General features: G+C 40.5%; 1 protein-coding gene across 4 annotated transcripts in view; it reads left to right on the top strand.

Moving 5' to 3' along the window:
- The window catches only part of LRCH1 (leucine rich repeats and calponin homology domain containing 1), a 192,914-nt gene extending 172,915 nt beyond the window's left edge, over positions 1 to 19,999 (top strand). For 2 of the 4 annotated variants that reach the window (XM_037800323.1, XM_037800324.1), the window contains exon 19: positions 18,925 to 19,999. In XM_037800323.1, the coding sequence (XP_037656251.1) occupies positions 18,925 to 19,035 (111 nt within the window). In that variant the 3' untranslated portion in view covers positions 19,036 to 19,999. Of the gene's footprint in view, positions 1 to 12,567; positions 16,895 to 18,924 lie in introns of those variants that run through there. The other 2 variants (XM_037800325.1, XM_037800326.1) reach the window with 2 other exon arrangements.
- The last annotated feature ends 1,472 nt before the right edge of the window (positions 20,000 to 21,471 follow it).

Genomic DNA, 21,471 nt, shown 5'->3' with positions numbered 1-21,471 from the left:
TTTATTGCTTGTGCTCTGGGTGTAAAATCTAAGAAACTATTGCCTACTACAAGGACTTGAAGATGCTTCCCTATATTTTCTTCTAGGAGTTTTATAGTCCTGGTTCTTATATTTAGGTCTTTGATCCATTTTGAGTTAACTTTTGCATAAGGTGTGTGATACGGGTTCTCTTTCAATCTTTTGCATGTGGATATCCAGTTCTTCCAGCACCATTTGTTGAAGAGACTATCTTATCCCAGTTGAGTGGACTTGGCAGCCTTTTCAAATATCAATTGGCCATAGATGTTAAGGGTCGGTTTCTGAACTCTCAGTTAGATTGCATTGGTTAATATATCTATGTTTATGACATTACCATGCTGTTTTGACCACTGTAGCTTTGTAACATGCATTAAAGCCAGGAAATGTGAATCTTCCAACTTTAGTCTTCTTTTTCAAGATGTTTTTGGCTATACAGGGCTCCTTACCCTTCCAGATGAGTTTAATTTGATAATTGTCATTTCCATTTCTGCAAAGTAGGTTGCTGAAATTTTTTTTGGGATTGTGTAAACTCTGCAAATCAATTTGGGTAGAATTGACATCTTAACGAGATCTAGTCTTCCAATCCATGAACACAGAATGCCCATCCATTTATTTAGGTCTTCCTTGATTTCTATTAGCAACATTTGTAGTTTTCTGTGTGTAAGTCCTTTATATCCTTGGTTAAATTTATTCCTAGATATTTGATTTGTTTATTTATTATTGTAAATGGAATTTTTTTCTTGATTTCCTCCTCAGATTGCTCATTACTGGTGTATAGAAATACTGCCAATTTGTGTGTGTTGATCTTGTATCCTACCAATTTGCTGAACTCGTTTATTAGCTCTATTAGCTTTGTTGTAGATTTGTTGGGACTTTCTATATATAGGATCATGTCATCTGCAAATAGTGAATGTTTTACTTCTTTCTTTCCAATTTTGATGCCTTTAATTTATTACCTAATTGCTCTAGCTAGGACAATTTCAAATAAGAGTGGTAAACAGTGGGCATTAACTCAATAAAAAAGAAGCTTATAAATTCATTTTTAGGAGACTAATTTTTTATATAATGGACTAGATGTGTTTGTGAGCAATTCTGCTTTCTCCAGTATTATTCTGTATGTATATATTGTATGTGCACATTTTAATATTGCATATGTATTCTTTTTTTTTTTTTTTTTTTTTAACTTTCCCTTCTTTTTTCAAATCACCTGTATGAAAAAAAAAGTTAAAAAGAAAACAAACATACAATAAAAGAGCATTTCAAAGAGACCATAGCAAGGGAGTAAGAAAAAGACAACTAACCTAAGATAACTGCTTAACTTCCAACATGTTCCTACTTTACCCCAAGAAAGTTACATAATATAGCAACATTTCAGTGAACTTGTTCCTACTACAACCATCAGAAATTAACAGACCATAGTCATTTCTGGGCATCCCCAGAACGTTAAATAGCTTATCTGTTCTTCCTGGATTATTGTTCCCCCTTCCTTAATTGCTCTCTACTGCTAGTTCCCCTACATTCTACATTATAAACCATTTGTTTTACATTTTTCAAAGTTCACATTAGTGGTAGCATATAATATTTCTCTTTTTGTGCCTGGCTTATTTCGCTCAGCATTATGTCTTCAAGGTTCATCCATGTTGTCATATGTTTCACCAGATCGTTCCTTCTTACTGCCGCGTAGTATTCCATCGTGTGTATATACCACATTTTATTTATCCACTCATCTGTTGAAGGACATTTGGGTTGTTTCCATCTCTTGGCAATTGTGAATAATGCTGCTATGAACATTGGCGTGCAGATATCTGTTCGTGTCACTGCTTTCCGATCTTCCGGGTATATACCGAGGAGTGCAATCGCTGGATCGAATGGTAGCTCTATATCTAGTTTTCTAAGGAACTGCCAGACTGACTTCCAGAGTGGCTGAACCATTATACAGTCCCACCAACAATGAATAAGAGTTCCAATTTCTCCACATCCCCTCCAGCATTTGTAGTTTCCTGTTTGTTTAATGGCAGCCATTCTAACCGGTGTTAGATGGTATCTCATTGTGGTCTTAATTTGCATCTCTCTAATAGCTAGTGAAGCTGAACATTTTTTCATGTGTTTCTTAGTCATTTGTATTTCCTCTTCAGAGAACTATCTTTTCATATCTTTTGCCCATTTTATAATTGGGCTGTCTGTACTATTGTCATTGAGTTGTAGGATTTCTTTGTATATGCAAGATATCAGTCTTTTGTCAGATACATGGTTTCCAAAAATTTTTTCCCATTGAGTTGGCTGCCTCTTTACCTTTTTGAGAAATTCCTTTGAGGTGCAGAAACTTCTAAGCTTGAGGAGTTCCCATTTATCTATTTTCTCTTTTGTTGCTTGTGCTTTGGGTGTAAAGTCTAGGAAGTGGCCTCCTAATACAAGGTCTTGAAGATGTTTTCCTACATTATCTTCTAGGAGTTTTATGGTACTTTCTTTTATATTGAGATCTTTGGTCCATTTTGAGTTAATTTTTGTGTAGGGGGTGAGGTAGGGGTCCTCTTTCATTCTTTTGGATATGGATATCCAACTCTCCCAGCCCCATTTGTTGAAAAGACCATTATGGCTCAGTTCGGTGACTTTGGGGGCCTTATCAAAGATCAGTCGGCCATAGATCTGAGGGTCTATCTCTGAATTCTCAATTCGATTCCATTGATCTATATGTCTATCTTTGTGCCAGTACCATGCTGTCTTGGCAACTGTGGCTTTATAATAAGCTTCAAAGTCAGGGAGTGTAAGTCCTCCCACTTCGTTTTTCTTTTTTAGAGTGTCTTTAGCAATTCGAGGCATCTTCCCTTTCCAAATAAATTTGATAACTAGCTTTTCCAAGTCTGCAAAGTAGGTTGTTGGAATTTTGATTGGGATTGCATTGAATCTGTAGATGAGTTTGGGTAGAATTGACATCTTAATGACATTTAGCCTTCCTATCCATGAACATGGAATATTTTTCCATCTTTTAAGGTCCCCTTCTATTTCTTTTAGTAGAGTTATGTAGTTTTCTTTGTATAGGTCTTTTACATCTTTGGTTAAGTTGATTCCTAGGTACTTGATTTTTTTAGTTGCTATTGAAAATGGTATCTTTTCTTGAGTGTCTCTTCAGTTTGTTCATTTCTAGCATATAGAAACATTACTGACTTATGTGCGTTAATCTTGTATCCCGCTACTTTGCTAAATTTGTTTATTAGCTCTAGTAGGTGTATCGTTGATTTCTCAGGGTTTTCTAGATATAAGATCATATCATCTGCAAACAATGACAGTTTTACTTCTTCTTTTCCAATTTGGATGCCTTTTATTTCTTTGTCTTGCCGGATTGCCCTGGCTAGCACTTCCAGCACAATGTTGAATAACAGTGGTGACAGCGGGCATCCTTGTCTTGTTCCTGATCTTAGAGGGAAGGCTTTCAGTCTCTCACCATTGAGTACTATGCTGGCTGTGGGTTTTTCATATATGCTCTTTATCATGTTGAGGAAGTTTCCTTCAATTCCTACCTTTTGAAGTGTTTTTATCAAAAAGGGATGTTGGATTTTGTCAAATGCTTTTTCAGCATCTATTGAGATGATCAATTGATTTTTCCCTTTCGAGTTTTTAATGTGTTGTAATACATTGATTTTTTTTCTGATGTTGAACCATCCTTGCATGCCTGGAATGAACCCCACTTGGTCATGGTGTATGATTTTTTTAATGTGTCTTTGGATTCGATTTGCAAGTATTTTGTTGAGGATTTTTGCATCTATATTCATTAGGGAGATTGGCCGGTAGTTTTCCTTTTTTGTAGCATCTTTGCCTGGTTTTGGTATTAGATTGATGTTAGCTTCATAAAATGAGTTAGGTAGTGTTCCATTTTTTTCAATGTTTTGAAAGAGTTTGAGTAAGATTGGTGTCAGTTCTTTCTGGAAAGTTTGGTAGAATTCCCCTGTGAAGCCATCTGGCCCTGGGCATTTATTTGTGGGAAGATTTTTGATGACTGATTGGATCTCTTTGCTTGTGATGGGTTGGTTGAGGTCTTCTATTTCTTCTCTGGTCAGTCTAGGTTGTTCATATGTTTCCAGGAAATTGTCCATTTCTTCTACATTATCCAGTTTGTTGCCATACAGTTGTTCATAATATCCTCTTATAATTTTTTTAATTTCTTCAGGATCTGCAGTTATGTCACCTTTTTCATTCATTATTTTGTTTATATGGGTCTTCTCTCTTTTTGATTTTGTCAGTCTAGCTAGGGGCTTGTCAATCTTGTTGATCTTCTCAAAGAACCAACTTTTGGTCATATTTATCCTTTCTATTGTTTTTTTGTTCTCTATGTCATTTATTTCTGCTTTAATCCTTGTTATTTCTTTTCTTCTACTTGGTTTAGGATTGGTTTGCTGTTCATTTTCTAGCTTCTTCAGTTGATCCATTAGTTCTTTGATTTTGGCTCTTTCTTCCTTTTTAATATATGCGTTTAGTGCTATAAATTTCCCCCTTAGCACTGCTTTTGCTGCATCCCATAGGTTTTGGTATGTTGTGTTCTCATTTTCATTCGTCTCTATATATTTAGCAATTTCTCTTGCTATTTCTTCTTTAACCCACTGATTGTTTAGGAGTGTGTTGTTTAACCTCCAGGTATTTGTGAATTTTCTAAGTCTCTGATGGTTATTGACTTCTAATTGTATTCCATTGTGGTCAGAGAATGTGCTTTGAATGATTTCAATCTTTTTAAATTTATTGAGGCTTGTTTTATGTCCCAGCATATGATCTATTCTGGAGAAAGTTCCGTGAGCACTAGAAAAGTATGTGTATCCTGGTGATTTGGGATGTAATGTCCTGTAGATGTCTGTTAAATCCAATTCATTTATCAGATTGTTTAGGTTTTCAATTTCCTTATTGGTCTTCTGTCTGGTTGATCTATCTATAGGAGAGAGTGATGTGTTGAAGTCTCCCACAATTATTGTGGAAACATCAATTGCTTCCTTTAGTTTTGCCAATGTTTCTCTCATGTATTTTGTGGCACCTTGATTGGGTGCATAGACATTTACGATTGTTATTTCTTCTTGCTGAATTGCCCCTTTTATTAGTATGTAGTGGCCTTCTTTGTCTCTCAAAACATCCCTGCATTTGAAGTCTATTTTATCTGAGATTAATATTGCTACACCTGCTTTCTTTTGGCTGTAGCTTGCATGAAATATTTTTTTCCATCCTTTCACTTTCAATTTCTTTGTGTCCCTGTGTCTAAGATGAGTCTCTTGTATGCAACATATTGATGGTTCATTTTTTTTGATCCATTCTGCGAATCTATATCTTTTAATTGGGGAGTTTAATCCATTTACATTCAACGTTAAAACCGTGAAGGCATTTCTTGAATCGGCCATCTTATCCTTTGGATTATGTTTGCCATATTTTTCCCTCTCTCTATTAATATCCTTTATTGTACCCATACCGAATCTCTTTAGTACTGAACCTTTCTCCAAGTCTCTCTGTCCTGTCTTTGTTTCTCTGTCTGTAGGGCTCCCTTTAGTATCTCCAGTAGGGCAGGTCTCTTGTTAGCAAATTCTCTCAGCATTTCTTTGTCTGTGAAAAATTTAAGCTCTCCCTCAAATTTGAAGGAGAGCTTTGCTGGATAAAGTATTCTTGGCTGGAAATTCCTCTCTCTCAGAATTTTAAATATATCGTGCCATTGCCTTCTCGCCTCCATGGTGGCTGCTGAGTAGTCACTACTTAGTCTTATGCTGTTTCCTTTGTATGTGGTGAATTGCTTTTCTCTTGCTGCTTTCAGAACTGGCTCCTTCTCTTCTATGTTTGACAGTGTGATCAGTATATGTCTCGGAGTGGGTTTTTTTGGATTTATTCTATTTGGAGTTCGCTGAGCATTTATGATTTGTGTATTTATGTTGTTTAGAAGATTTGGGAAGTTTTCCCCAACAATTTCTTTGAATACTCTTCCTAGACCTTTACCCTTTTCTTCCCCTTCTGGGACACCAATGAGTCTTATATTCGGACGCTTCATATTATCTATCATATCCCTGAGGTCCATTTCGAGTTTTTCAATTTTTTTCCCCATTCTTTCTTTTATGCTTTCATTTTCCATTCTGTCATCTTCCAGGTCACTGATTCGTTGTTCAACTTCCTCTAGTCTTGTACTATGAGTGTCCAGAATCTTTTTAATTTGGTCAACAGTTTCTTTAATTTCCATAAGATCATCCATTTTTTTATTTAGTCTTGCAATGTCTTCTTTATGCTCTTCTAGGGTCTTCTTGATTTCCTTCATATCCCGTACTAGGGTCTCATTGTTCATCTTTAGTTCTTTGAGTAGCTGCTCTAGGTGTGTCTCTTCTGGTCTTTTGATTTGGGTGCTTGGGCTTGGGTTATCCATATCGTCTGGTTTTTTCATATGCTTTATAATTTTCTGTTGTTTTTGGCCTCGTGGCATTTGCTGTCCTTGATAGGGTTCTTTTAGGGTTTGTAGACCAGTTGAAGTCCTTATCTCTAATTTATCAGATCTACAGCTTCGTGGAGTACACTTTCTCTAACTAACCAGCAGGTGGCGTCCACGAGCCACCTGTTCTCCACAAGCCAGATCTCCCCTGCTTAGCCTTTTTGGTGAGTGGGGGAGTGAGTCTTGTGGGGCCCAATTGGTGTCCCAAGCTTGCGTGTGTAGTTGGTGTTGCCTGCCCTGTATGTGTGGCGTGTTTCTGGGCAGTCGGGGAGGGGGGGTGGCCCTAACAATCAAATCTCCCTGATGATCCTAGAGTTTTAAAGCTACTGCAATAGTCTAATCCTTCAGTTCAGTCCTGCCACAGTTTGTCTCTGCCACTGACCCACAAGTCTTTGGTATTGGCGTATGGCTCCTGAGACTTGAAAGTGGGCCCCTCTTCCAGGCTGTGCACCCCGGGTCCTCTGTTGAGGGATGACTGTGCTATGTCACAGGTGAGTGCCGTCCCCCCAGGGCAGTTCTGGGCTGCTGGGCTGTGTTGGGAGGCTCCCAGTCTGCTCAAATGATGGCTGAATGGGGCTCTGTTAATTCACACTGCTCCCCCTTCCCAGCTCTGGGACATTCAGCTGAGGTTGCAGGGAAGGCTAATGTCCACGCCCAGTTTTGTGGTGTGTGCCTGTTATTTGAAGCACTTCCGTCACACTGGGTTGTCTGGGGCAGCTCTGGGCTATGGGGCTGGCGATGGGCAGGAGTGTTTCCTGTCCACCAGGATGGTGGCTGTGAGCGGACACCCCCCTTTTCTTGGGAAGTTGTGTTGTTTAGTGAATTTTCTCAGCCACTGGATTATTGCCTTTTGTCTCAGAGCTCTCTTATTTCTGCTCTTGACTTGACGTGCCCAAATTTCAATTCTTTGAAGCTTTCTGTATTGAGCTTCTTAGAGTAATTGTTTTAGAAAAAGCAAAAAGGATTTAAAAAAAAAAAAAAAAAAAAAAAAAAAACAACAGCCCTCCTCAGAGATCTAATGGGTTATTGAAATGCTAATAGACAAAGCAACCAGGGCCATTAAGGAAAGGTGCCCTGGGCAGAGAGATCAGCCTTGCTTCGGGATTTGCATATGCGCCTTAAGGCCTGATCTCCGCCCTTCCCCTTTCTGTGTTCACCAGAACTCCAAAAATCCTCTGCTTTTACTTTGGAGCTTCTCGTGTTGTTTTCCTTCTATGCCCGTCTCCTCTCTGCTGGGCTGGCTGCTCTCAGAGTCTCTGGTGTCTGGCCTCAGTCTATCTATGGTTGGAGTTTGAATCAGTAGAATGAGTTTCCGATGAGAGCAGCCACTGCAATTCTCCCTTCTCCTTCCTGGAGCTGACAGCCCCTCCTCCCCCGGGACTGAGCCTGGCAGGGAGGGGCGCGGGTCCCCTGGCCGCAAAAACTTACAGATTTCGGTGATCTCAGCAGTTCCACGTTTTCATGAGTGTTGTATGAAGTATGCCCAAAGACAGATTGCTCTGTGGTGTCCAGTCCACGCAGTTCCTGGCTTTTTACCTACTTTCCTGGAGGAGTAACTAAAACATACAGCTCACCAGTCTGCCATCTTGCCCCGCCTCTCTCCTGAACTACTGAGAATTTGAACAGTGTTACCATGACCACCATTAGGCAGGAGGTCCTGGATGGTAATTTATTCATTAACTGAAATAAACAACAGTAGCTGAAAATAGAGGAACCTCTTATAAGGGGGTTCTTCAGTAGTTTGAATGACAGTCAGCTTGAGTTTAAGTGTTGGCTGTGGGTTTAAAAGTCTAGCATCTTATAATGCATATGTATTCTTAACTTTGAATATATATGAAAATACTTATCAATGGACCTTTTTAATTATTTGATTCTGTTGAGGGCTACTAAGATTTCCCATGTGTAAATTAAAACTGTCGTACCACATATTTCAGATGATAGATTATTTGTGTCTAAGCTAAAAAGCACTGATGAGTGAATGACCTAATCCCCTGGGATTTTTTTTTTAAACTCACCAATAATTTTTGACTTACCAGTGACACAAAATGAAATGGAAATGCCTTTAACCATTTATTGTGAATAAAAATAGGTAATTACGATTTCCTTTTAAATTGGAGAAAGAGAAATTAAATTACCATCAAAATATAGAGCAAAATTTATCATAATTTCTGAGTACCCTAGCTTTAATATGCAATTCATAACTTCTGAGATTAATTACAGAGAGCAAACGACTTTTTTTTTTTTTTTTTTTTAACCAATGTCCCACCTGTTGTGCTTAGTAAGAAATAAATCAATAGGGTGTTTTTTGAAATTATTTTTAAGGTTTGAGGTCACTTTCAAGTTTGCATTGTTCAGGTTGTTATAGTTTAATAGTTTATTATACAGTTATCCCTTCCACATGGCGGGGGTTAGGGGTGGGTGTCCCCACATCTGGAAAATCTGCATAAAAGTTTTTGGCCCTCCTTTCATACCAGAAAAGAAGTCTTTGTCAGGGTTTTCTTCGCCAGTCTCTGTGATCCTCTCCATGGCGTAGCGTGTGCAGTGTGCCTTAAATGTCTGTGTGACACCCAGTCAAGAGGCTGAATGAGAGACGTGTTAGGTGGCGTGTAGACGACTTCACCATGGAATTCATGGGGTTCTGTTATTGTCCAGGGGCAATAACACCTTAAAGGGCAATCCCTCGCTGGCAAGGCATTTTCTAACCTCCAGTACAAAACACCGATGGAACCAGTCAAGGAAAAGTGCTTTGGTTGTCCATGCTTTCTTCTTGAACATCCAGGAGATAGGCATCTGGAACTTGTCCTTTCCTTTCAAAGCTCCGGGGTTAGCAGCTTTATGATATCAGGTAGTCTTTTATGAACCCTACAGCATTGGCACAAAAGAGCAAGGTTACTCTATCCCTTGCAATTTTAAAACCTGGGGCTCGCTTCTCTTCTTGGCTGATGCATTTCTGAGTTTCTAAACTTTTTCTGTGTCATCTGCACCTTCCACGAAACTCTCAAAAAACTCCCATTTAATTTCTTATTCCGACCCACAGTATATGAAAACCATGATGGGGAAAGTCACGACTTGCAGGGGAAAACTGTATTTTCTTTAGGAGTCTCCTTGAACACAGCCCTGTTTATTCACCCCAGGGTTGGGCAAGTTTCGTGAGAAATTTTACTGCGTGGTTCAGTAGCTAGAACTGCTCTACAGTTCATCAGATATCCAGGAAATGTGTCTGTGCAAAATGTGGCAGAATAGCGCCTAAATCCACCTAAATAGTAGAAGTTAGTGGACAAGACTGTTCTATAGTGGTATTTTAAGCTCATTTTTTATGGTAGGTGAGGGGACAGCGGTTCTGGGGTTGCTTGTCTATAAATTTGGATTGAGTTGGCTACATTCAGAATTGTAGCTGATGCCGAGTGGCCCAACACACTCAGAAGTTTGGGGTACGCAGACAGGTGAGGCGACTCTGGATCTCTGACTATTCTTCGTGAAGTTCGTAGGAAGCTGGACCTACACCGTTAGCTCTTAGTCCAGGAGTGCAGACAGGATTTGGAAGAGTAAACTCCACTGACCGAAAGGAGATGGATCAAGAACAGAAGTTGGCAATGGGCTTCTTGAGAAATCTGATGGAGCAACTGGAGGCATATTAGCCATGAAATTTGGGGGATTATGGGGTGGGTTGGGGGTTCAAGGAAGGCCAAGGAAAGATCCTTAAAAATGAAGCAGAAAAAATTTTGGTGGAGGGGATAACGTTTCTTCAGGTAGTCATTTCAGTGTAGATCATTTTCCTTCCTGCTGCCTTATGGTTTTTCTAAGGCCTTAGGTTTGGTTTTTTTGTTTGTTTGTTTTCTGGGGTTTGTTTTTCTTTTCCATTTGGGGTCCATTCTCCAACTAACCTGACACAAATGCAGGGAAGAGTCCTCAGTACCCTGGAAGGAGAAGAGTGAGCATGAGTGAAGAGTATCTGTGAGACAAATGAGGGAATGCACAGGGTCCTGAGTGAATTAGCTCCACCTAGATAACTAGTTATGTGCCCTGAAGCAAACCCCTTAAAACTAAGAATAGCTACCACTGACTGAGAACTTGTTATAAATGGGGCATCTCTATTGCTCACTACTGAGGGTCAGAGGTAAATATTCTCTTCCTATTCTGTGAGGAAACTGAGGCCTAGAGCAGTTAAATAATTTCAGACATTGCACTCACAGTTGGTGTCTGCCCCAAGTCTGTCAAAATTAAGTCTTTCTCTTTATCTAGCGCACACAGAGCTTGTCCTCTGAAAACTGTGGGTGTTGGGCTTTAAACCAACCATCAAGTACTGTGACTCTGAGCCCTACCAGCTTTAATCTGAATTAAGTCCAGAATCTGTGGCATCATGAAATCATTTCCTGGGGAGAAAGAATGGACAGTCGTGACCACAAGCGTGAGGCGTGTACCACAGAATCAGTTTACTGGAAGCTTCAAAGAGACCCACCTCTGGTTTTCTGGTGGCGATGTTGGGGAGATGGCCAGACAGCTACAGGGCTCTGGCACATGTGTTGCAATACTTCCTGGAGATGCAGTGCATGGTTTGCCTTAGATGTGAGAATACCACTTTTGTGAAAATCTCCTTTCAGTTTGTGGATGCCTTGTTTTCTTTTATGTCTGCTTTGTTCAGATTTCACTGGTTAAGCACAACATTGCAATAGAAAATCTTATTATGTTGGGAAAACTCTTATCTTAGATGTTTCCCCATCTGCTAATCCTTGACCAATAGATTTCCACTCATCCTTCTCCCAGTGAAGCCCAGTCTATCTGTAGCTGTTTTCCTCATTGGGAAGACATTGACGGTGGTAGCTTGATTCCTCCAAATCCACTGAGCTAAGACGCAGGAGCCCTGTCTTAATCTGAATAGACTTCACATGATTAATTAATACCTAAAAAAGCTTTTGTTAAGAGGATCTCTCTCTGCATAAATCAAAATAAAGTTGGATTGATTTTAATCTGATTCAGTCCACCTGATAATGTAGTGTTCTCTGAGGGCACCAAGTAGAGACTTCAGAGGAAAAAGCAAGACAAAATCTCTGTCTTAGAATCATCTTTCAGTTGTTCTGTGATTTGCTTTGCTTTGGCAATAAGGCAAAACATAGGACAATATGAAATATAGTAGCAAAGTATTTTATAATATATATTAGTATTTTATAATATATATTACATATATTTTAAATGCTTTGCTGAACTTGGGAATAAAGTTGCATCGATGAAATAATGAAATATACCACAAATATTTTCAATCCTTGTTTCATTTGGAAACAAGCCACACTTGTCTTTCTTACTGTCCATTTCAATTATAATCTCCATTTAGTTGATAAAGTAAATGTTCTGCTCCTTCTGTGGTGACTGCCAAGCAGACAAAACACAAGGGTCCATTCCACCCACTCCTGCTTGGTGGTGAAGGCATTTGTATGATAACCTGAGGTGGGGATGTACATTTATTCTAACTGCACATCCAAGAAGCTTCCTCCAGACTTTGGTTTGGATATAGTTGTAAAACTATGAAATTCAATGTACTTTTTGATGCTGGTAGAGACATTATTAGAACAAGTAATCCCCAGAGTTTATCAACAGTTGCTAAAATGAGAATAAGTTAAGTTTCTGTATGAACTTTCAGAGAGAAATATTTTATCTTCAGTCTTCAAAGACCAGAGTTTAGAAGATGCACTAAGAGAATGGCGCGAAGCGGTGGGGGTTCAGTGTGAAAGCTGATATGTTTTCCCTTAGTAAAGTTAATAAGCCGTACACCTTCCAGATGCAAAGCTCTTTCCTTATGTCATCAGTGAGCGCATGATGCCACTTTTCCATTCAGATTAGAAGGCCAGGAGGACAGAACGTGCTGTTCCTCAAGGAGTGAATTCTGGGTGCAAGAGCTCTTTGCCCAGTCTACGTAAGAAACATGGGGGATTCTGCTTTTCTTATGTAATGGATTAAAAAATCTTTGATGGTGAAAAGGATGTTTGTTCCCTGCTTGAAATGAGGAGTTATCCCTGCCATATGCTAGTAACCGAAAATGTGTGCTTCTTTCCAGCTGTTCCGTGTGTTTTTAATCCTTGCACTCTCTCTCTGTTCTAACGGCTGCCCTGGAATAGGCTGATCTCTGCTCTCCGTGTGACATCCTGCAGTTGGATTTTCGTCACATTCGAAAGACTGTTGACACTCTGCTGGCACTCGGAGAGAAACCCCCACAACCAACTTCTGCCCTCCGCTCCAGGGACCTTCTAGGCTTCTGTCTTGTCTACATTCTCTTTCTAGTGCTGATTTATCTCACTTACCGCTGGAACGTTCTGTCCGTATAACATCTGCATGTGCCTCCTTACGCTCTGCTTTGTCATCCTGCTTCATTGCAGGGTCCTTCCTCCGTTTGAGCCTTTGCCTTGCAAACTCCCGTCCCTGTCATCCCCTCAGTAATCCCTCGAATTGGAAGCTGAACGTTTTACAAATCAGATTTTCCAGAAACACAAACATTATAGAACACAGTTTCCGTGAAATAGTTTCTCTTGCTTGCTGCAAAACAAGAGTAAGAGCCGAGTGGGCCCATACCTCCAGTGAGCTCAGCAGCAGGGCTGTCATTCCTGCCTTCCCTCTCTGCATGGAGGGGGTTCCGGAACAGGCCAGAGGGGATTTAGCGAATGGAAGTCTTTCCTTTAGGTCCGTATATACCTCAAATCCTAAGTCAGGACTGGGACCCTGTGCCATGGAAGGGCCGCCTTGCAGAGGAGACAGAAAAGCAGCATCCTGGCCCAACTTGGTCTATAAAAATTTTTAATAATACCACCATTGACCAAGTTGAAAGTTGCCATCTGGAGAATGATCGCTTTTCTGGGAATTCAGTTGGATTCCTGCCACTGAGCTTTGCAGGGGCACCCGGGTGGGTGGCTGCCAGCTTCCACCCGGAACAAGCCATTCTGCCCTGCTGCTTGAGCACAGCTGTGCGGCTTTGGAGATGCAGCCATTGCAATTAGAGCACCACCTGGAGGATTTGCTTGCACACAAAATTCCGTATATTTTTACTTCTTTACTACTTGTTAGTCCAAGTCTAGAAAAGCATTTTCTGGAAAAGATTTCTATTTTTAAATAATTTAATGGTTAGATGGCTTTTTGGCTCCATCATGTAATGAGTGCAGGTTGAGAATGTGATTCACTTGACTGCATTCGTTTTCAAATAAAGCCACAAGTCACAAAACATTCTCGGTCCCAGGGCTTGGGTTACTATGACAAAGTCAATAATAAGATTGCTCTTATTTTAGAAGGGTGCAGTTTCTCCAACTGCTTGAAATTTCTATTTAACCTTTGCTTTCTAATGGCATTAACTAGCAAACCACTTTTATTTTTAAGTAAGCTCAGAGGCTTATATTTCAAGTATATCTGCTTTGAGAACCACATGACCAGACTGTAAGTAACAGGAAAACACTAGAATCTTACCTAGGCCAAGATGTTCCTGGATTCCAAGATGTCTTTTTATAATATGAGAAGGCCATGCTCCAAGGTGAAGACACTCTCCCCTGTTTAAATCAGCTTAAATCCTGGGTACCAACTATTTCTTCAATTGGCGAGATGATGGAGTTAACTTCCTCAAGATAAATTTCTAGTTTGCTGAGATGCAAACAGTCCTCATACATGGCTACTAAGGAGATAATTTCCTTTTTCTGAACATTTCCGTGTGTCCAGGGTACTTGAGAACATGGAAAACCCCACATAGTTAGAAGACTATATTTATAAAGATTCCTCATTGCTAAATCAGACCCACTTTTCCCACGGGAAACATTCTTTACATGACCATATCTTGAGTTAACTGAGCTTGTTCCCCCCGGCTCTGTGTTGATGGGTGAAATACAGGGTATCTGGAACTTACCTAACCTTGTTTGTATATAAGTGACCCACGGATGTATTGAATTGCCCTTGGTGCTATCTTGTACTCTCGAATCTGTAACACAGTAAAATCCTTCTGTACACTGTCTAACAAGCACTCTGAGCTGGAAGTTGCTTAATAAACATATTTTGGGTGATTATTCCAAGTTTTTGTTGGTCCATCACTAGATTTATCCATGTGGACCCAAGAGTAGCTCTACACATTTCCAGCTGGTTGACATGTCCAGTACTGCAGTGCTTTAATGAGCACCAGAGGATTTATTTTTATCTGGGGGGAAAGCAAATGCTTAGTGGGTGGCATCTGAAAGACAGTACTTTCAATAAAAACTGAGTAGAACAATCATGTATGATGAGATTTAATTTTTCAGTGTTGACATAGTTCTTTAGCTACGTTCATCTTTTAATTCTGGAATCTGGAGTCCTATTTGGATGCATTTTCATCTTTCCCATCATTAATTTATCCCTGTACCCCAGTGGGATGTTCCTCTTGGGATTTGATGGATGATGCTGTTTCATCGAGTAGTGTAGTAACTAGCAGAACACAAATAATCGGGACCTTTAGGCAAAACTTGGAATTAACTGTCCTGCCCATTGTCAGACTGTCAATTTCCATGCAGAATTCTAAGCCTTTTCATGAAAACACCAAGTCACTGTGACGTGATACCTGTCATCATGGCTTGACCGGGGATACCTGGCTGCCTACCGTAGGCTGAGAAGAGTTCAGGGACTTAGTTTTGTGATCTATATGTGGGTACTAAATCTCCTCACAAGAGAGGTCATTTTTCAATATTGTCTTCCAATGCCTGATAAAAATGACCAAGTGTTTATTTGCATTTTCTTTTTAAAATAATCACTTGAGTTCAACTCTTCACTCAGTGTTACAGTTTCCAGAATTTGTGACAACAACTAACTGATTCCCTTCTATTTGTGGAATGGTTCATGTGCAAATCACTTTCCTTGAGGAGGGGATGTGAACTATTAAACACTTAAGAAATGGGGTGGGGTACAAAAGGGCCCCACAAGACTTAAAAAAGCAAGGAGATTAAATAGGAATTTCAGGCCAAGAAGCCTCTTCCTGTGTCATGGCCACAGATCAAATATGCTCGCCCATTGAGTAAGGAATTTGGGGGAAGCAGTGTGATATCTTGGAAAGCACCTAGGCGCTAAGATGAGACACACATGTGGTTTTGAATCCTGATCCCATTACGGAGAAGCTGTGTGACCTTAGCAAAGTTACATAAACTGTCTGTCTCAGTTTTCTTATCTGTAAAATGGAGATATTAATCTCTCCCTTGCAGGGTTTTCATGAGAAATAACCAATGCAAATCCATAGCATTGGTGCAAGGCATACAGTAGGTGCTCAGCAAGTCTTCAAAGTTGGTGTTGAGTCGTTTATTGCCGGCCTGCCTTGTCCAAGTATATGTTCTGGCTCAGAAGAGGGTAGCTGAGGAGATGGGTGTGAACACAGTTGATTCCACCACTGGAGAAGCAACACAAAGCATGGGTTCTTCAGGGAGATTATTTGTGTTCTTGGAAGAGACCACTTTGACTCAGCACTGTTCTTCAAAAGGAAACGCAACAGATGATGCTCGCACGTATTCTAGAACAGTCTGCCATTATATTCTCAGTGAAAACCACTAGGATCCTATAACAATGCAGTGTGAATTCATTGAATTTAAAGTCAGTGTAAATGTACAGCTGTCTCTGCTCTAAGTCCACTACGTGTAAGTGGCCTCATGAAATGGCTACCTCATCCGGCTGGTCCTGAGAAGGCTCTTCTCCTTTCTCTCATTCTTTGTCCAAGCCGTAAATCTTCAGCAAGTCCTTTCCCATCCCAACCTCTAAGCTCACTTCAGGGGCGCCCTTCCCTCAGGGATATGTAGGTGGACAGAAAATGACCACTGCCCTTCCCATTTCTGACAGACTCCTCGTCACCCTTTCAACCAGTGCCACCCTCTCTCCAGTCATAATTCCCATCAGCATCCTTATCCCAGGCCTGTGATAAAATAACCGCAACTACCGTGGTTTTATGGGGTTTCCATTGTCTTGTGCTAGTGCACGTAGATACCTTCAAACCCATCAAAGCAGTGAGGGCTCTTCTAACCTTCCTCAGGGGGACTGGATGAAAAAGGACACAGCGGTCCCTGTTTGCCTTCTATTTACTCCTCGTTATCAGCTGTAGTGGACTTGGACTTGGCACCTGAATTAGTAGGGAAGAGATCAGAAAGGTGAAGAATGTTTGTTGGAAAAAAATAGGGGCCTGAGAGAGAGGGTGGCCTTGAGCTCAGTGAGTCTGTGAAATGTCCAGATGTCAGCAGGAGGCTGAGGCCTCAGTGACTTCCCATCCCTGTCACTCTGGAGCTTCCCCTGTCCCCCAGGGCTCCCCTCCCGGGACTTCTAGCTGGAACCTCCACTGGGCAGAGCACTGGAGCCGCCCCCCGTAGTCCTGGGGTGGTCCCTAAATGGAGAAAACGTATCGCCTCTCAAGCCGGGCTCCGAAGAGGACACCTTGCCCCCTAAAAGTCGTGTTGCACCCAGAGGATCAGCTCTGTGGAGATACTAGTGCTGCAGTCCAGGAACGTGCAGGGCTAAGCGTATTTTGAGAATGGAGGTCTTGCTCCGTTGTCAAAAAGTGAGCCGTGAAGTTTTGGATAAACTCCTTGTGTTTAAGTATCTGTTGCTGTTCCTTGTCCATTGTTCTAGCGATTTTAGTTTTATTTTGTTTTGTTTTGTTTTTCTTAATGATTTATTGAGCTTATTTGTCATTAAAAGGCCTTCGTAATTTGTTGCAGTGCAAATCCTTTTTTGTAGTTTTTCATCTATTTTTTATATATGATTCAGTTTTTTGACACAGGGAAGCATTAAGCTTTTAGGCGATAAACTGTATTTGTTTTCCTTTGTGATTTTTTAATGCTGCTTTCTTAGTTTCAAAAACCCCTTTCCATCCGTTTGTCAGAAAAAGTATTAAATATCCACCTATATTTTATTGGGAGGAGTGTTTTTGTTTTGTTTTGGCTTGTTTTTGTTTTTTGTTGTTGTTATTTTAGCATTTAACCCTTTGTTTGTAATGGAATTTAGCATATGGAATTAAGTGAAGAACTATTTTTTCCCCAAGTAGCACCTGATACCTGGCAGCTTAATGGTAATTTGCCTTCCAGCTGGACACAGTGAAGAGGACTGTCCAAACCAGCCCATGTCACCCTCACAGCTCAGGCACCATCTCTCATCCTTTCTTGGGTTGGCATTGGGTTCATAAATTGGCAAGCAGCCTAAACTCACATGCCCACCTAATATTCCCTTGACAGGATAATCCCACTTTGATACTCAGCAGCTAAATGAACAACTGGCTGTCAGTTCAGCTGCCTTAAGTTGATAGATGGCCTTTCCTTGAGTCCTGTCATCAGAGTCTGGGATCCTCTGAATTTACCTCTTGTTCAGTGATAGTGACGGGAGGAGGAGTAAAATGGTGACAGGGTGTAGGACCCACTGACATTTTGAGACAGTGGAACAAGTTCTCGGGGACGTCATGAGGTATCCTTTGAAGATCATATGAAAAGCAGAAAGTCTTTGTCTGTGGCTGTTTATGGACAGTCCTGAACTGAAGCAGCGAGACTTGTGCAGTGCTCTCTGATTCCACTCCCAGGGGCTTGATATGTACCCCATTTAAACCCTCCTTAAGACCGGTGGTCATCAGATGGTAGGGAACACATCATCAAGTCAGTGAGGCAGAGTATTTGCTGAGGAGACACTTCTAGGCAAGCAGACCCACTCTGGAAGGAGACTGTCTTACACCATGTCAGGCCAGGGCCACAGGACAAAGATGTAAAATAATTACTTCATGTTATTTTGTAAACAGTTTTGTTGAGGAAGAAAGATTCTGCATGTAAGAAGTTAAGGATTATTTTCCTCAAGTAGTATGTGTTGGACATTTCTTAAGAGCAAAAATAAAACCTGAGCAAGTAGCAGAACCATTGCATCTTTGGCAGTTTCATGAAAGAATCTTAAAAGAGGGGATATTGAAGGCTGTGGTTAAAATGTACATATTTACAAGACTGTTCATAAGCCACGAAGAAAGGAAATTAGTCTACCGACATACCTGTATTCCCGAGGTCACTGGAAATAAAATGAATTAAATCTATTGGCTTATAGTCAGTGTAACTGTGGGTCGTCTATATAAGCACTATTTGAGTTACTTTAAAATGTGTGAGGGACTATTTGCAATTCTAATTTATAAGAATATAAGTTAATATGTTCTTGATTTGTGGTTTCTGGCTCACTCTATATATAGCTCAGGTATTCGGTGTACAGGTTTCTTTAATGTTTAGATCTCTTGCAGATTTCTGGGTGATCAGGAGCCTGTGTAGAACAATCCTCACTTGTGAAAAAGCAGTTTCTCTGCACACGCAGAGATGGTCTTTGCAGTGCATTGAGCTGGGAGAGCAAGGGAAGGAGCCCGGGGTGAGATGGTACAACAGGCAGATTATAGAGCTGCGCTCAAGTCCCATCCATTATGTACCAGAATGTTATGATGAGAATCCAGCCATCAGAGCATCCATGTTTCTCGTTCTTCCTTTCAGGAAAAGCTGTGTCTGCCCCATCACATCCTCGAGGAGAAGGGCTTGGTCAAAGTGGGTATCACCGTTCAAGCGTTACTGGACGTTACCGTGGCGAAGACACTGTTCACATGAAGCCACGCGCCGCCTTCAGGGCCACTCGGACTCTTCTTCCCTCGGAGAGAATGAACTCTGCTCTCAGAACCTGTTCCTCTCACCCTCCCACTCGCTGCCCATCAGTTCTCCCCGACTAGAGGTGCGCTGACAAGGCTTTCCACCTAAGGGAGGACCAAAGGGAGGAGTTTGTTCCTTTCAGAACTGACCTCCAATGCCAAGACTTCCAGGTATTTATCTTGAAACCAGTGTGGCAGCTGGTTAAGAACAATCAAGACGTCAATGCCTTTTTTCCCGCTTCCTTCATCCCTTCCACACTCACCACCCGCCATTACCAAAGCACCAAGCACAACTGTTTTGCTGCAAGATGCATTTGTTTTATGAAAACCAAACTCATGCTCTATTTAGTGGGGGGTGGGGGGAGAGGAGACACAATCAGGTTTTTCACCACCAAATTTTACAAGAAGTTTCTTGAGACCATTGCCTTTAAAAAAAAAAAAAAACTATTTTGACATACAAAATATTTATATAAATATTATTTATTAGTGAGTTGTTATTCATCCTTTGGATGCAAATTGTAAATTAGGAAACTATTTTATTACTGCTTTTTTTGTGGTTAAACACTTTATTTTAATATTATAAATATTGAGTTATTTTCTACCCTCTTTGGTATGCAGTAGTTCTAGCACTCAGTAATCATGTTTTCTGGTGTATATGACTCTGAAAAAAAAAAATAAGCAAAAAACAGGTGCTTTCTGTGACACGAACTGTTTTCTGGGGAGGCATTATTTACACTTTGGTTTGGGGAACTTTGGTCTTATTTATATTTCTGCATTCCATCCATTTCCTACATTCCAGCAGCCCTATTATCTTCCAGTGTAATCAACTGACTGAAATCAAGAGAGCACCCCAAAGTTATTTGTAAATAGCTGTGATTTAAAAAAAAAAAAAAAAAAAAAGACATATTAAACTTGAAGACAAAATGTGAACAATTATTTTTTTGGATTCATACTTATTTTGCTATGCACAGAGCATTCACGTTTTTAACACCAAGGAGTAATTAAAACTATTAGTTAGCATCACGTGTCTTGAAGTATAATTTTGCACTGTAACTTGGGTCATTAAAGCGAGTCTGGTGCCAAAGGCAGGTAAAAAAGAAACGATATAGGAAAGTGGAGATGATAAAGAGTTTGTTGTTTAACCAAAAAAGGTTTTTATGGGACGCTTCGACTGAGCAGTCAAAAATTACTTAAGGCACATAAGACATGGATCAGGAAACCAGCTCTTCCTACAACTTCCAGTTTTAGAAGAGGAAACCATTCAGAGAAGTAGAAGTGCTGATTTTGTTGTAACATTGTCAGTGGTTTTCAAAGCAGTCCATAAAATACTGCAAGATTCGTGGTCTTTGGCGTGAAACCTCGGTCACCAGTAACCCTGCTGGGACACGTAGATGCCACCTATAGCAGGAATGAGAAGAAGGTTAAGTAAGTGGAGTTTGTAAGGCCAAGTGGCCGAGGAGGGAGCAAGTTCAAACAAAACACAAAGAAGAACCAGCGAAGGAAAGGAAACTGTTGGTCGGTAGAGATTCCCACGGGTTTCTTACAACACGACAACCTGTTGTAGGCAGGTCTGTGCACGTGCACGCACACGGAAGTCACAGCTGCTCTGGTGGTTCAGCTGTCAGAGTCTGCTGCGTGTGGCTGCCTTTTAACCTCTGGGAAAAGCCATTATGAGTCTTCCAGCAGAAGCAGCAGCAGCAGCCACGATTTGGAAGACAAACAGGAGGAGGGGACAGTATGTAGCAAACACAGACTAAACACCACACACACACAAAGGCCTTCCTCTTCCAGGGATGACGGGGGTGGCTCAGTGCAGCCATCTGGATCGGCAGCTAGCAATGATTTTCTATCACATGTACTATGCACTTTAACCTGACTTAAAATATATTTTAATATTTTCCTGTACTGCACAAATGTCTGTCTTGTCAAATAGCTTAATGACGTAAAGAAGAAAGAGACTTTGGACAAAGAGTGTATACAATTGAAGCATCATTCAAAGGCCGATTATATAAATAGGAAGTTAGATAGCTGCGCCTGATGAGCATTCAGAACGCAGGGTCCTGAAATTTTTTTTTATGTGTATATATGGCAACATGAAGCTCTGTAATCATTGTTTTCGGAGATTTTTTTTTTTCCAAGGTAGACTATCTCTTGATGTTAATTTTCAGTATTTCCTTAAAGTTGGCTGTATAGTACAAATGGCTTCAGTGTTTTGTAATCCAACTTTATTTTCTTTTAAATGCAGTCCTTGTATAGCTAAGACATCTTCACCATCCTTGTACACTGTTTATATGTGCAATAAATGTGCATGACCAGCTGATAGTACCACAAGTGGACAGAATGTACATAGTGCAAATATCCTTTCTTTTATTATTTAACAGACATTAAAACTTTGAAT

Source organism: Choloepus didactylus, chromosome 12 (genome assembly GCF_015220235.1).
Source record: "Choloepus didactylus isolate mChoDid1 chromosome 12, mChoDid1.pri, whole genome shotgun sequence".
NCBI lineage: Eukaryota > Metazoa > Chordata > Mammalia > Pilosa > Megalonychidae > Choloepus > Choloepus didactylus.
The sequence above is the reverse complement of the archived record's forward strand: the minus strand, read 5'-3'. Positions and strand labels throughout refer to the sequence as shown.